The sequence below is a fragment of the Myripristis murdjan genome, chromosome 10 (genome assembly GCF_902150065.1).
Source record: "Myripristis murdjan chromosome 10, fMyrMur1.1, whole genome shotgun sequence".
NCBI classification, from domain to species: Eukaryota; Metazoa; Chordata; class Actinopteri; order Holocentriformes; family Holocentridae; genus Myripristis; species Myripristis murdjan.
This window is the reverse complement of record NC_043989.1, coordinates 7318311-7332307: the sequence shown is the minus strand read 5'-3', so window position 1 is coordinate 7332307 and position 13997 is coordinate 7318311. Positions and strand designations below refer to the sequence as shown.

General features: G+C 40.1%; 3 protein-coding genes across 4 annotated transcripts in view; all 3 read left to right on the top strand.

Annotated features, from left to right (window-relative positions):
* Positions 1 to 5011, top strand: part of prom1a (prominin 1a) — a 92382-nt gene extending 87371 nt beyond the window's left edge. The window contains exons 25-26 of one of the 2 annotated variants that reach the window (XM_030062357.1): positions 1096 to 1128; positions 1721 to 5011. In XM_030062357.1, the coding sequence (XP_029918217.1) occupies positions 1096 to 1117 (22 nt within the window). In that variant the 3' untranslated portion in view covers positions 1118 to 1128; positions 1721 to 5011. The other variant, XM_030062359.1, reaches the window with a different exon arrangement.
* A 2387-nt stretch (positions 5012 to 7398) lies between these two features.
* fgfbp2a (fibroblast growth factor binding protein 2a) lies at positions 7399 to 8801 on the top strand. The gene is made up of 2 exons (XM_030062235.1): positions 7399 to 8018; positions 8231 to 8801. The coding sequence occupies exon 1, from the start codon at positions 7399 to 7401 to the stop codon at positions 8008 to 8010; it is 612 nt and encodes a 203-aa protein (XP_029918095.1). The 3' UTR covers positions 8011 to 8018; positions 8231 to 8801.
* A 1165-nt stretch (positions 8802 to 9966) lies between these two features.
* fgfbp1a (fibroblast growth factor binding protein 1a) lies at positions 9967 to 12883 on the top strand. Its single transcript, XM_030062114.1, has 2 exons — positions 9967 to 10029; positions 11554 to 12883. The coding sequence occupies exon 2, from the start codon at positions 11577 to 11579 to the stop codon at positions 12168 to 12170; it is 594 nt and encodes a 197-aa protein (XP_029917974.1). The 5' UTR covers positions 9967 to 10029; positions 11554 to 11576; the 3' UTR covers positions 12171 to 12883.
* Positions 12884 to 13997: the final 1114 nt, after the last annotated feature.

Below are 13997 nucleotides of genomic sequence, written 5' to 3'. Positions count from 1 at the left end.
CCTATTCTTTTGGCCTATCTCCATCCAGACAGCTGAAGTAGCTTTAACCTTCTCAAGTAAACTTAAAGAAAATTGTTTGGAAGGGTCATTTATTCCATAGAAAGACATTATTCGTTTCTTGCTGAATATGGATTTGGATTGGGGTGTATCTTTGTTTTTTAATGCCCAACCCTAACCCTTTTCCTAACCTTAACCAACCACTTTTGGTCACTAAAGTAACAAAAATGGCTAAAATGCTGTCCAATGTGATTTACGAGATATGTCGATTAGAAACATTTGTGATGCATCACAAACAAACATAATCCGCGACAAAATATATTCACCTCTAAATGTAATTAAGAAAGCAGTTAAGTCGTATGCAAATGTAACTTTTCGGAGACAGTGTTGCTTTCCTCTGTCTGCTTCCCTCCTAATCCATGTTTTTAACACTTCTTCACAGCTTGTTTTAGCGCTTTTCTGTTCACAGTGACTTTGCAGAAAAACCATCATGGTGAGAATTGCTGTTTTTGGAGTCGCTAACGAACCATAAATGTCGTGACAGTATTTATGTCTTGACTGCTTGTGACTGATACTGAGGTGTGCTGTAGAAGAGAGGTGTTGCATGTGTCTGTTCTCCCTAACTCGAAAGTTTTTCCTTGCCCTGTTGCTATAAAAGATAAATTTGATGTTAGAAAAAAAACTGATTTTTTTTATTATTATTTTACAGTAACAAACATTAGCCTCCCTGAGCTGCTTTCTGCTTTTATATGAGATGACTTACGGGGGAAAAATTGGATCACATATTTGCAAGAGAAGAGCTTAAAAACAATGCATATATAATATTTGGAAATTAAGCTTTTGCTGGAGAAATGCGTCATTCCACGTGGAGAGCAGCTCATATGGGGCTATAATAGTGTTTAATGTTTTTTTAGTAGTGAACAAGCATAATGCACTCTTTGAAAATCCTCCATGCAGCATCATGAAAGCATCACTGACTCTTTTATGTCTTTGATTTCACATCCCGGCCACAGCCTCATTAATCTCCTGTGTTTTGAATTATTCAGTTACTCTTGATAAATTTGATTAACTTTTTTCCCCCAATATTTGTCTTCCCAGTGCCCTCGAAAACTGGAGCTAAAACACTGGATAGTAAGTTTGCTTTCTCTTTTTGCATTTTTTTTTTTTTTTTTTCACATGTTTTTACAAATTAGCTGAATCTGTATTCCAGAGCAACTGGATGAGCACAACAGCAGAATAAGCTTCAGTTTGTAGAAACAAACAAGAAGGAGATGATGCAAGATTTCCATCTGGACAGGTCATTCAGTCACATATCGAGGCTGAAAATCTTGCTTTTATTAAAAAAAAAATGTATTAATGAATGAATGAAGTAGAAAAAAATCTACAAAATGAAGGGATTATTTTCCCCCAATTTAGATTCAACTGTATTAAGACTTGTCTGCATTGAGAAAAAAAAAAAAAAAGCTGATTTGCAGTGAAAACAAGTGATATTATGCCACCTCATGATATTCTTTCATGTGAAAAATAAGAAATTAAAGATGTAATATGTGGCTAAATTATTTGAGGTGGATATAGGGCATTGAGAATAGTTTTGATGTTGTTTGATGTCTTAAATTGGGACAATAAAGCATCAGTACCACAATGCATACTGCAATGAATGAACACACCGGTATATTTTGTGTTTCTAACCGGAACATTTTGCTTGGTCTCATCTATTTTGAAGCCATTCGTCTCACTTCCCCTCGGACCAGACGAAGATAAAAAAAAAGCCGGTCTCCATACCACAGAAGAAGACGACAAGACGCTCTTTTGGTGTTTCTCCCATCTTATCTTCAGTGATCAGCTGAATCCAACCTGGCCAATCAAAGCCTCTACACAGCCGCATGCCCCCCCTCTCCCCTCCCCCTTCAAAAAGAGACACTGCGCCCTGCAGGACACCGACATCAAGCCCCTCTCCCTCGGCGTTAATCTGAGCCAGTGTTGTTCTGCTTTTTTTTTTGCTTTTTTTTTTTTTTTCTCGAAAGACCGTAGTGTCTGCGTTTACATTTGTTTGGACACAAAACAAAGCTGAGAAGTTGTTCAGCGAGAGGATGTGACAGTAACTGTAATGCCTGTTTATGCTCATTTTGTATGTACTTGTTTGTGCTTTCGAAAACAGTGGCTCAAACGTCACCTGAAGGACATGGCAAGCTGCTAGGAGAAACCTGACTTTTGTTCTCCTGCGTTTAAAACGGATGTGTCTCCCGGGTAGTTTGTCAGCACCGCAGAAGTTAGTAGGACGCATACTGACATGATAGTGTACATGTTATTTACATTCGGTGTGTTTAAAAGTATCAGGAAAGCGCTTTCTTTTTTTTCTGAAACAGGACAAACTGCTTTGCTGCAAATGACGCATCCTTTTTAACGATAGTGTGTGAGTTGGTGGTGTGTGGTACTTTAATGACTGAGATGAGAACTGGATGATTCTAACCAAGCCGAAAAATATAGCAACAAGGTGGTTCATGGATGTATTTTTATGATTAACACGAGGAATTTTAGCATGACTTTTTATATGTTTACAATATCACATGACAGCCGGGGTTTGCCGTCTTTGCCGGGTCGAGGCGCGCTGCAAATGACTGGCTGCCTTGCAAAAGTATGTTTTACCACGGCGTTTTGACAGATGTGCTCTTTCTTAAAAGGCAGAATCCACCCTTGGATGCTTTTACACTGTTAAATATCACCAAACTGTGATGGTCAGTATTTTTCTGTGACAAAATGTTGTAATTCATGGCTGTTGAGAGAAGGGGCCATGACCTTAATGCACTGAGCTGTGGGAAATATTGAAAGAAATTGTGAGCGAGAAGTTTTCCAGCTGAGAAAAAGCAAGAGTTGTGTCCCTTACTCAGACTGCAGTCTGGCTGCAATGCATTCTGGTCGACTGAGGCTACTGTCGGAAAGAGGAAACAGGCAGAGAGATGAGTTTCCTCTTTAGGATTTCTTCCTGCTGAATGTTGAAAGGATTTAGAATTACACCAAAATCTGACTTCATTTTAGCTGCTGGAAATATCTTGGTATGACTTCACCCAGCTTAACTTTGGCCAGTTATCTGAGGGAATAATAATTAAAAAAAAAAAAAAAAAAAAAAAAACAGCATTACCAGTAGACATTTTTAACAGTGTTACTGTGTTTAGAGTGGATTTTGCCATTAAAATGATAAAAAGTCAGAGCATGACAGCTGAATATTTCACACACATGACAAGCAGTGTCAGACATAGAGGTGGATCCTTAGCAGACTAATTGATTAACAATGATGCAAACTACAGTATCATGTTGAGTTCACTAACATGTCAGTTTTAATTGCTATCTTTCTTGCTTTCATAGAGGTGATACTTTTAAAGTGGAGAACTGCTTTTCAAGCCAAATCCTATTTTTACCGTAGGTCTCAGGTCTTAGTGCTCTTTTAATTAAATGCTTGTTAAATCTTGTTTCTGCTTTTTAACCCCATAGTAGCTATGGATACATTGGAATCTATGGAATGAGTGAATGTATTCAAGAGCTATTTTTTTCTCTTTTTTTATTTTTGTTGCTTAATATGTCTGGTGGCCACAGATGGCTGAGACATAGTCAAGTCTGACCATCATTAATGCATTGGGCAAGCCAATCCAATGATCCCACCCATCTCCCCTCATTGTTTACAGGTTAGATGTGCATTCGCAGCTGCTGCCAGCATTGTAACGACTGAGGAAATTAGACAATCGGTTCATGGGACAAGTGAGTGCTGTCAGTGAACTGGCAGAAACCCAGTAGAAGGCTTTATGGTTTACACAACTGATGGTGTCCATGTACACTGAAAAACCACATCCATCTGCAGCATTTGTAGGAGTTTGGCTGATCGCCTGTGACTTAAATCAGGTGCAACCGCAGAATTGGCTTCTGTTTGTACAACATTACAAACAACCAGTTTGCAAGGAGTAAAAGTAATTTGGTATTTATAGTCTTAAACTTTAAAGAACACAAGTTAAAATCTGCCACAATGTGTGAGATAACTTCAGTTCGCTTTCACATGATCTTATGATTTTATGAAACAAGTGACAACATTTTGAAACGAGGTGGTTTGACCTACTAGTATCAAAACTGTCTAATGTGTTTCAGCAGAGCTTTTGCTACCCTTTAATTTGCAGCTTAAATTAGAGAAACTGTCTCACCTCATGAACCTTGTTCCCACAATGGCCATTTTGAATTTACATCACCATCAAAGCAGGAAAATGTGCCTAGAAATATCAAAATGCACTTTATACAAGTGAACTGGACATCTATGATATTCCCCACTGAAATGATTATTAAATAAATGGATTTAAATTTGAAAAAAGGATTAACTTTTTGGCTAAAAGGTTTTTATCCTGTTGCCATTCATGCTGGCAACTTCTGAATCTGAAACTACATCAAAACAAACAAAACACACAGAAAAACAGAAGGATTCCTTGTCAATTTTTAGCTGTACAGTGACCACTCAGTGTGGTCATGGGCCAGCTTCCATGCCAATTTGTCTTTATTAATAAGTCCTTTCTATTGTGTATTCACCTAGGTAGGGGCTTCCACCCCAAGTGTGATGTAAATTAAAAATGGCCCCTGTATGAACAAGATCAGTCAGCAGCTTTTCACTTGTTTTGAGGAAATCACATTTCAATACCATGATCCACCTGTTGAGATGGACGGTTTTCACGGTGTACAGTATCTCCTCAGTGTGTGCACTTTGACAGGACTATCACTGATTTAGTGTTGTACTACAGAGTCTGTATATGACCCATCCTGGGGGGAAAAGCTATGATTATTACACACACTGTTTTACTAAGTGCTTAAACCAGGTATCTCGTATCTAAAACCTGGATGGATCCATCAGGACAGATGCAGTGGTAACTGGTTTGAACTGTGATGCTCCATAGTTGGGCACTGATGGAGCCACTGGAGAGAAACTTTTTTTATGTGGTGGTGAACAGCGAGTGTACAAATTGTGAATAAACTTTAAAACTCAGTTTGCTGTTGTCTCCACTGTCATTATTTCCAATTTTACATTGACATCTGCAGTTTGAAAGAAGGTTAAGAGGCTGTACGCTATTTTTTGATGGTGTGTTTTAAGTCAGTTATCATGTGTAATGTTTTATACATTCAGATAATAAAAAAAAATACATATTTTTGTGTGGGTTTACAGAGACAAAGAAGAAAATGTGTGGTGTTATTTGTGTGCACATGTTCTTCTGCGCACGCACGCGCGCGTGTGTGTGTGTGATTGATGCAAATCACTTCTTCACATTTGGGCAAGTGACACCTAACATGTGACAATCCTGCTGTTCATGAGGCAAATTCAGAATTTAACACCAGACCACACATTCTTATGCAGCGTTGCCACTGCTGGCCAGAATGCACCGCGCTGCATTACTGGTCAGCTATTTTGAATAGGAGATGATTATCTCCTCCTATAAGCTCCGCTCTGAGGTTTCTCAGGCACCAAGCAGTATGTGAAGAAATACCACCAGCAAAACCACATGCCAACTCATTTCCTCCCTCTGAATACACTTGAATATGAGACATACGAGGACAAACTGGTCCAAAACAGAAGGAATGGTCAAGAGAAAGTTTCCTTTTTATTGTGTTTACTTAGACATCAAAAGCCTTGCTCAGATGGTATTGTAATGATGTTTCATTCCAGGGAATTTCACAACTAATTCATGTTCACTGAGCTCTGTACTGGTTACATTTTGGAAAATCCACCTTTAGCTGGGCAATAACACTGGCAGGATTTGGGCCTCTATTCCCACCAGGCCACTCATGCTCTGAATGTAAACACTTACAAAATGGAACACATAATATACATAATACCATTTTGTGAAACGTGTTTGAGGAGTTCCAGCCTAGAAAACAGCACACACACATCATACACTGCATTGGACAACATACAACAAATTAGCATAGGGGGTAGCTACATCAATTCCAGTGTATGCTGCAGTGTGCAGACCCTGGGGGACAGAAACACAGCAGGAGGCGAGGAATGAAAAAATTAAGAGCTAACAACATTCATTTGGTGTTAAGCTCAGGATGGGAGTGCAGAGCTCTGCAGGATTTCACTTGAAAATAAGACACCCTCCGTCTAAAATCCATGACAAAAAAGAGGACAAAAAAATTATTTACAGCTTCGCAAAACCTCTCCAATTCTTTTCACTCCACGTATTATGGCTAAAGCTGCTAGAAATGTGTCAATTACTGGTGCCTCATCAGTCACAATGAGACCTTTTTTCCCCCCAGATGGGATTGATTGCCCGGAAAATAAGGCAGCTTAAGACAAGTCTTAACCCCAACTCCCCACCCCCAGTCTGGTGCTCTAAACTACGTCTAAATGTCTAAACTCACCTACTATATTATGGGCTACTTGTGTTCTGGCTTAATTGACACTGTAATTACTTATTCATGTGAGAGGTGCCTCTGTGAGAGAGACTTTCACTCTTGCCTCTTCATGGCAGCACAGTCTGATTGTGTTTATGTTTGGAAGGAAATGATAGGTTATGCTGCATGGTTGCGAACCCCAACTGCCTTTAAAACAAGCAGCAACTTGATGGGTACACCTCGTGTTCCCGCATGAGTATATTCTGAGACACAACTTTTTTAAAATTGAATTTCACTTAGTAAACAGTAGAATTATCCAAAACCTTTACGTTTACATGCTACATAAACGCTCTGGAGGTAAAACTGCATCAGCCTCTTTGTGGGAAACTTCTTGCAGTTGCCAAAGTTGAGTTCTCAAGGGGTAATTTTCATGTTCAACCCTGGGTCCAGGGACGTTCAGGGGTCTTTGAGGTGGTTCCACAGGGTCCCCAGAAAAATAATTAATTTCACTGTTGTTTCAGTGACTAGAAGTTAGCCCAATAGGAGAATATATAAGAATGACATTTCTCTTCACTGTTAATCTGCCAATCTACAATACCGACAGTTATGGAATAAATAAATCTTATCAGATGAGGATTCCTGACACTACATCTTCTACAACTCGGGTCCTCAGTCTGATGGGTATCAATTTGGGAGTTCTTGACACCAAACAGATTGAAAACCACTGCATTACAGCATATATTTTGACTCTACCTATATATAACACCTGGGGAAACGTGAGTGCATCAGTGTCGACTTCCCATTTTGCTTCACATGTGGCTGTAACCAGAAAACCACAACTGATGGTGTCACTGTGGAGAGGCGGTGACTTCCCTCCCCAAAACCAGCCGGCTTCTTTTAGTCTGGGTTGTTGTTTTTTTGGGGGTTTTTTTTTGGTTTTTTTCACCTGAATTCCTTCTTTGTGTGCTCAGCCAATAAATAGCAGGCGGGACCCTTGGCTTGTGCATTCTCACTCTCCTCCTCTCACACTCATCTGAAACCATGTGGACTCAGATCAGCGCTCTGCTGCTGCTGCTTGCCTGCTGCCTTTGGCCAGCAGAGGCTCAGGGCGAGACCGGCAGGAGGAAAAACATCTGGGACGATCCCATCCAGTTCCAAACCAAGGCCAAGGACAAGTGCACCATGATCATAACCGGCCAAAGGGAATACACCAGGCTGAGGATATCCTGCCAGAGTAACAAAAGGTCTTACTGGTGTGAGTACATAGGCAAGCCTGCCATGTGTCGTAACTACAACAACAACCCTCGCCACTACTTTTCCCAGATGATGTGGGGCCTGAGGAAGCTCCAGAACGCCTGCCAGGCACCCAGGACGATCAAACCTCAGATGTGCAGAAGGGCGACTGACGAGTCTCAGATGGTCTTCTCTTCAGCCTCCTTCTCTCGGCCATGGGAAGACCCAAATAGGCCGTCTCCACCGAAACCAGCAGACAGACCAAGTCCTGGACCCACAGACCCTGATCCAGTGCCACCAAGCAAAGAACCCTCTCCAAAACCCCCTGTGCAAAGCAATGCTAGGAAGTTGGCTGAGCAGTATTGCTGGAAGTCACTCCGAGGCGTCTGTGCCTTCGTCATTGGCTGGTTTAAGAATTAATGAGAAAGGTGAGTAGCAAAAATAATCAGCCTCTTCATTAACATATATTATTTACAATGTTGTTTTACAACTAATCAAACAATGCTGTGGAATACCTGATAACTTGAGCATTTGAAGCAAAATTGCAAACTTTCTGGTCTTTTTCTTCTTTGCTCAATATGTTACTGACGCACATAATTTTCAGCTATATTAAGCATTTTCCCCTCTGTTATATTCACAGATTTACAATTCTGATGAAAATATCTTCACAAGTCTGATTAAAGCGGCACTTGGGATTTCCAGATCAGGAGTTTGACAGTCAATGGTAGAAGAACTCTAGCGCCCTCTGCAGGGGAATGGATGGTACTGCTACAACTGCCAGACAAAGACAACTCCTGGCAGTGTTTATAACCCCTACACGTATTATCTATTGGGAGCCATTGTTGTCTGAAATGTTTGTTCACAACTTGTGTCACAACTGGGAGAAAACTACTACCTGACTTCTTTTTCAGGTTTGACAGCTGTTTTGCAAAATGGTTCATATACAATAGTACTTAACACATATATGAAGTGGTAGAACTAGTACTTTAACCTGTGACATGGTTTCTGCTGCTCCAGAAACCTTTTAAGCAATATGCTGGACGCAGGCCAGGCAAGCCATTGTTGTCACTTACTTGCATTTATGTTTGTTTACTTGTATTTCAATTTTCATTTTTTTTTTTCACTTAAGCCAAGCTTTGAGTATTACATTTTGGGAGCGACAAAGGGCTTTGGTTTGATCCAAAAGGCAGTAGTTCAACTGCTGGTGTGTTTGACAGGAACAATAAATGTGAGATTTTTTTTATGCAATGAATAAACATTGGTTCTTAATTTCTGTGTCAGTGAGGTTCATGTTGCTGCCTGAAAATAACTACAATGATCCTATAGCAGAGGTTAGAAAGATACTATTCAAATATAATAGTGAAAGGACAGGAAATAACAAAGTATTAACTTCTTTGAACTCAATGCTGAGGTAAACACTGTACCCAGTATTAGGCTATAGTATTAGGGTGAACAATTAAGCGCTTTTGAGACGTTAATTGCAATTCTTTATCAAACCATTGGGTGTCGCTGTGACATTACTTACCCATATACATTACCAAATTCAATCTGCAAGTGAATTCATGCTGTAAGGACATCTGTCCTGTCTCATACATAGTTTTGGTTAGATCTGTGTTTGGCTTACTATATCAACAGATGTTCTGATGGTTTTAGTCTTTTACAGAAAAAAAATCTGACTTATTTGCATTTGTTTGAAGCAGGGTAAATACTTTAAAAGCTACATCTTTAAAGAAGTGAAACTCCTTGAAGCCAGGCAGCCTGCCCAAACAGTCAGGTAACTTTAGGTCTGTGGCTCCTCTACTATCTCTAAATGTCTGAAGTCTGAATAGCAGTGTGAATACAAGATTTTATGTTTATTACAATATATTCACCTCACCGACAACAAAGCTGCACAATGTCAACAATGTTGGAATAAACTGATGAATAAATCGCCTGAGAGATGCGAGTGCATGGGCGCGTGTGTTCGTGTTGCGCGCACAGTGCAACAGGTTTCGTGAGCGCGTGTTTTTGCCGCCCAGTCACATCGCTGCACCGGTAGATCATCGGATGACTGATGGATTTCAAAGATAAATTATTTCAGGATTATGTAATTTGACCCTGGACATTTGATTTAAATTTGCACACATGAAGTTTCTTACTATGTGATTATAACCAGAAAGTCTTACATGAATCAGTCGATGAAGTAAGATTGTTTGACTGAGACAAAGCAATGAAAAACATTTCCAAGCCCAAACCTTCCAAGTGTGCGTGCGTGTGCGTGTGCGTGTGCGTGTGCGTGTGCGTGTGTGTGTGTGTGTGTGTGAGTGGAGGGGGGAGGAGTGTGTTTCTGCTGAATTGGGTGTGCAACAGCACCGGTAGCCAGATGCATGTAAACTATTCAGGAGACTCTCAGCTCTCAGGTGTCACCACGGAAAACAGTTTCCCATCTAAAAGCAACAGGTGAGTCCACAAAAAACACTAGCCTATTTAAAATCAATAAAGTAATTTTTCTGCTAAAATAAGCCTGTGGCGATCCTAATGAGAAATCACTTCAGTGCTCCAAAAATATGCTTATGGGCCTACGCTGTCTGAGGAATCATCACTGGAATTACTATAAGTAAAATTATGATACAGGTCTAACAATTCTTCGGCCTAATTATATTTTAGCTTGTGTGCCTGTTGAGTCGTTATAATATTCTGAAAGGTGCTTAAAACTAAAAAGTTAATGACTTCACCTCCTATAGAAGTCCCTTTATATTTCTGTAGTGACTTATAGCATTTATTTTTCACTTTCAGTGGTATCTCTGTAGTATCTATAATTATACTACAGTGACATGTGGTCTGAGTTTGTAGTGAGTTAATGGTATTCTTTTTTCTTACTACCTATGGTATTAATGTAATATTCCTATAATATTTCTATAGGAATGTACAGAAGTATAGGCTATCTGTTTCACTCAATAGTTAAGTGTCAGCATTTTGCTGTAGTATTATAGTGTGTTACTCAATATCAGTTTTATACAGAACTTATCTCCTATGGTATCACTGTAGATGGTCAGTCATAGCCTCATAATATCAAAATTGAAAATTTACATCTCTGCTCTGATACAAACACACAGGCTGCACAGTTTAATGTTCTTCACAGAGCCAACTCATCACATAAAAATAAATAGTAACAGAGTATATGAGTATATTTGCATCCTTCAAGAATGTATTACACCACACTGAATCTTTTTTTTTTTTTTCTTAAGGGGGGCTTTACATAGGCTAATGCAGCTTTTGTGTGATTAGTTGCAGGTTGCAAGTGAAACTTTGATTGTTCCTATATGTCACCAAACTCATTTGTAACTTTTTAAATGATATTGCAAAATCAATCCTGGCTTTGCACTGGATGTTTCTACAATGGAACTCCAACACAAATTCTGGGGTCAGACTAAACTAATTTGGCACATTTTTTTCATGGCCAACACATTTCTAAGATTATTATTCGCTCAAGTTCCAAGAATTGAGATTTGTCATTTGGGCCATCCATGCCCCACTTACATAAAGTCTAAGATGTCACAATTTTTTGTTGTTATTTTTGCCAGCCAGTGCAGCACCCCTTTGACATGTTTCTTAATGTGTATTTGACTGCCATAATGATGATTTGTCGACCCGCCTGCACAATCAGCTGCATCATGGAAGAAGGTCAGGGTCAAACGTGTAGTACAGCAAAACATGACAACAATTTATACTGCACTGATGCCTAATGCCTAATGCCTAAGCCGAAATGGTGATGATTGTGTCAGGCAGAAATATTGTGTCTGATCTTGGTATAAGCTGCACGGAACTGAAGTTGCATTTAAGTTAAAGAGAAACTAAACCCCAAATCCAGATCTCTGTGAAGCCTACTAATGCTGAAAAGTAGGGGCATGGTCTTTGTTGGCATGTGTTGGACTCTATGAGTGAGTAACCTAATGGGTCGACTGCTTGTTTATCCTCTCTCAGGGTTTTGGAGAGGTGTTTGCTTCATGGCTCTGCTCACCAACTTCACTGTCCTGCTGGTGCTGGCCTGTATCTCCCAGCAGCTGGTGATGAGCAGCTCTCAGAAGGGCACCGGGCGGAAGGGAAGAGCGGACAGAAAAGACAGAGACAGCAGAGGTCGGCAACCTCACCCAGTCATGCCGCTGCCAGTTAAGGGGAAACTGGTCGCCAAAGACAAGTCGCAGTGCACTTGGGTTGCAACAGGTGAGGACCTTTTCACCCTTGGAGTGAACTGCAGGAAAGGAGACAAGAGCTTCAGCTGTGAATACACCGCCAAACCAAATGCTTGTCCCCTGTATGCTTCTAGCGCCGAACTGTACTGGAAGCAAATTGCAAGAGCGCTAAGGAAGCAGAGGAAGTTGTGCCAGGACAGCGATGCTCTGATCAGGGCAGGGATGTGCAGGAAATCTCCCAGAGATGCTCACTTCAGACTCAGCAGCGCCCCGCCTTCCCCGCTCGGCCTTGCTGCTGTCAAATCATGCAAACCTGTGAACCAGAAGTTGGCGGAGGAATATTGCAGTAACTCCTGGACGAGTGTTTGCACGTTCTTCTTTTCTATTGTTCAAAATGGCGATTGCTGAGGAGAAAATATTCAAGAAACTACAGTAAATTCAGCTCTGCACAGTCACATCACTGCTTGGCTCATTAGAGACTCTGCCAACAGTTCATCTGCTCAACCTCTGATATTGCTTTATGTATTTTCCCTTAGGACATACTTGATATAGTTAATGACATACTTCTAAGCCAATACTATGAGACTGGAGATAAGCTTATAATACTGCATAGTCTAAAGTAGTAGTCTTTGTTCACTTGCAAATACATATAAACACACCATGTAAGTACAGGGGCCCTTTACCCTGTTATTATTCCTGGAATGCATTTATTCTTGTGTTTTTATCTGAAGACATTTGGTTCCCATCATCTTCATTGAAACAACATGATGTTCTTGGTCTAAGAACGCCTTGTCCTTTCCAAGAGAATAATTCTGCATTTGGGTATGTCCCTTTTTTTTTTTTTTTTCCCTGAGTCTCTGCTCTCTCAGAATGTATATGCCCAGTCCTGGAGGCAGATTAGGAGTCTGAGCATGTTGGGTAATGACATAGTAATTTAACCAGAGGGAATGTTTTTTAAGGAGACTTACCCTGCATTCTTTGGCATCAACAAGTTCAAGGTTTCTTGCTCTCTGGGTGAAAACATTTAAAAGGTAATTTACACGACCTGCAAAGTTGCATCAGGGTGCATGAAAAAGGCTTGTTAAATAAAAATAAATAAATAAAATGGTTGGAAAGATGAATCGCAGATTTCCTCCTTCCTTTGACATACTGCTCCATTTTCCTGATGCTCAGATAAAATGTGCAAAAATATTTCGGCACTTCACCTTAAGAACATCCATACATTCTTAAGTTAAAGTTCCTTATCAGTGGCAGCTGCCAAGAATGTGCAAATTGATTGAGATAGTTGAATTATTCAGTCAAATTTCATTTGTTACACTTACGAAACAAAGCACACTTAGTGAACTAAAGAAGATAAATTCAACTAGCAAACATCTATTGATGCTGACAAATTTTTATTAACTAAATCCACTAATTGATGCAATGCTAGTGTTTATTCTTTCACTCATGAGGTTTTTAGTGTCTAGTGTTCATGTGTCACATAATGATTTTACCATCGGAGTTGCCACAAACCAGTAACTGGACAAACAGCCAGTGAATGAACAGTCTTTTATCCCTCAATGGCAAGTGGGCACCTAAAAGGGATTTTCTCATTAAGGTGCCCTTAAAAGGAAATAATTTTAATATAACAGATAAAACATAGACTGGCTATACCATATAGGAGCTTTTGTTCTCATGTTAGGTTCAGGCACCTATGGTCCTTTCCAGTGCTGACAAGTTTTAAAAATGCACTAATATTTACCTGGGGGAATAGTGTCACAATAATGGAAACAAAAACAGAGTGTCATGTTTTAAAATTTCAGTGAAGCATACTTTTACCTCAGTCCTTGTTTTGAGTTATTCTTATGGCCAAAGATGCCTTGGCTACAACCCAGTCCCGATTCAGACAAGCATCTACACGACCCACATGTTCTCCAGAGAGGCTTACAGAAACGTTGCCATATTCTGCTCCCCTGGAATGGCAGCTATGTCCAACCACAGAAAACTGATTGATCCTGTATGTCTCAGTGGATAAAAGATGGTGCTGTGAAATGACACCCACAGGGGTCACACACTCTTAGTGGGCACTTCATTAGGTCCACCTGTATAATCTAACACAATACGATCCAGCTGTTCTGGCATAAAGTTTCCTTTTCTGCTGCCTATAACACTCAGGTTTTCTTTTTGTCACAGTAACAGAGGTGTTCATTCACTTCTATGTTTGGCATTGAGCTCATAGTTAGTGCTGCTGTTGGA

Coding starts and splice junctions, on each gene's coding strand:
- fgfbp2a (XM_030062235.1), top strand. CDS start 7,399: ATGTGGACTCAGATCAGCGCTCTGCTGCTGCTGCTTGCCTGCTGCCTT.
- fgfbp1a (XM_030062114.1), top strand. CDS start 11,577: ATGGCTCTGCTCACCAACTTCACTGTCCTGCTGGTGCTGGCCTGTATC.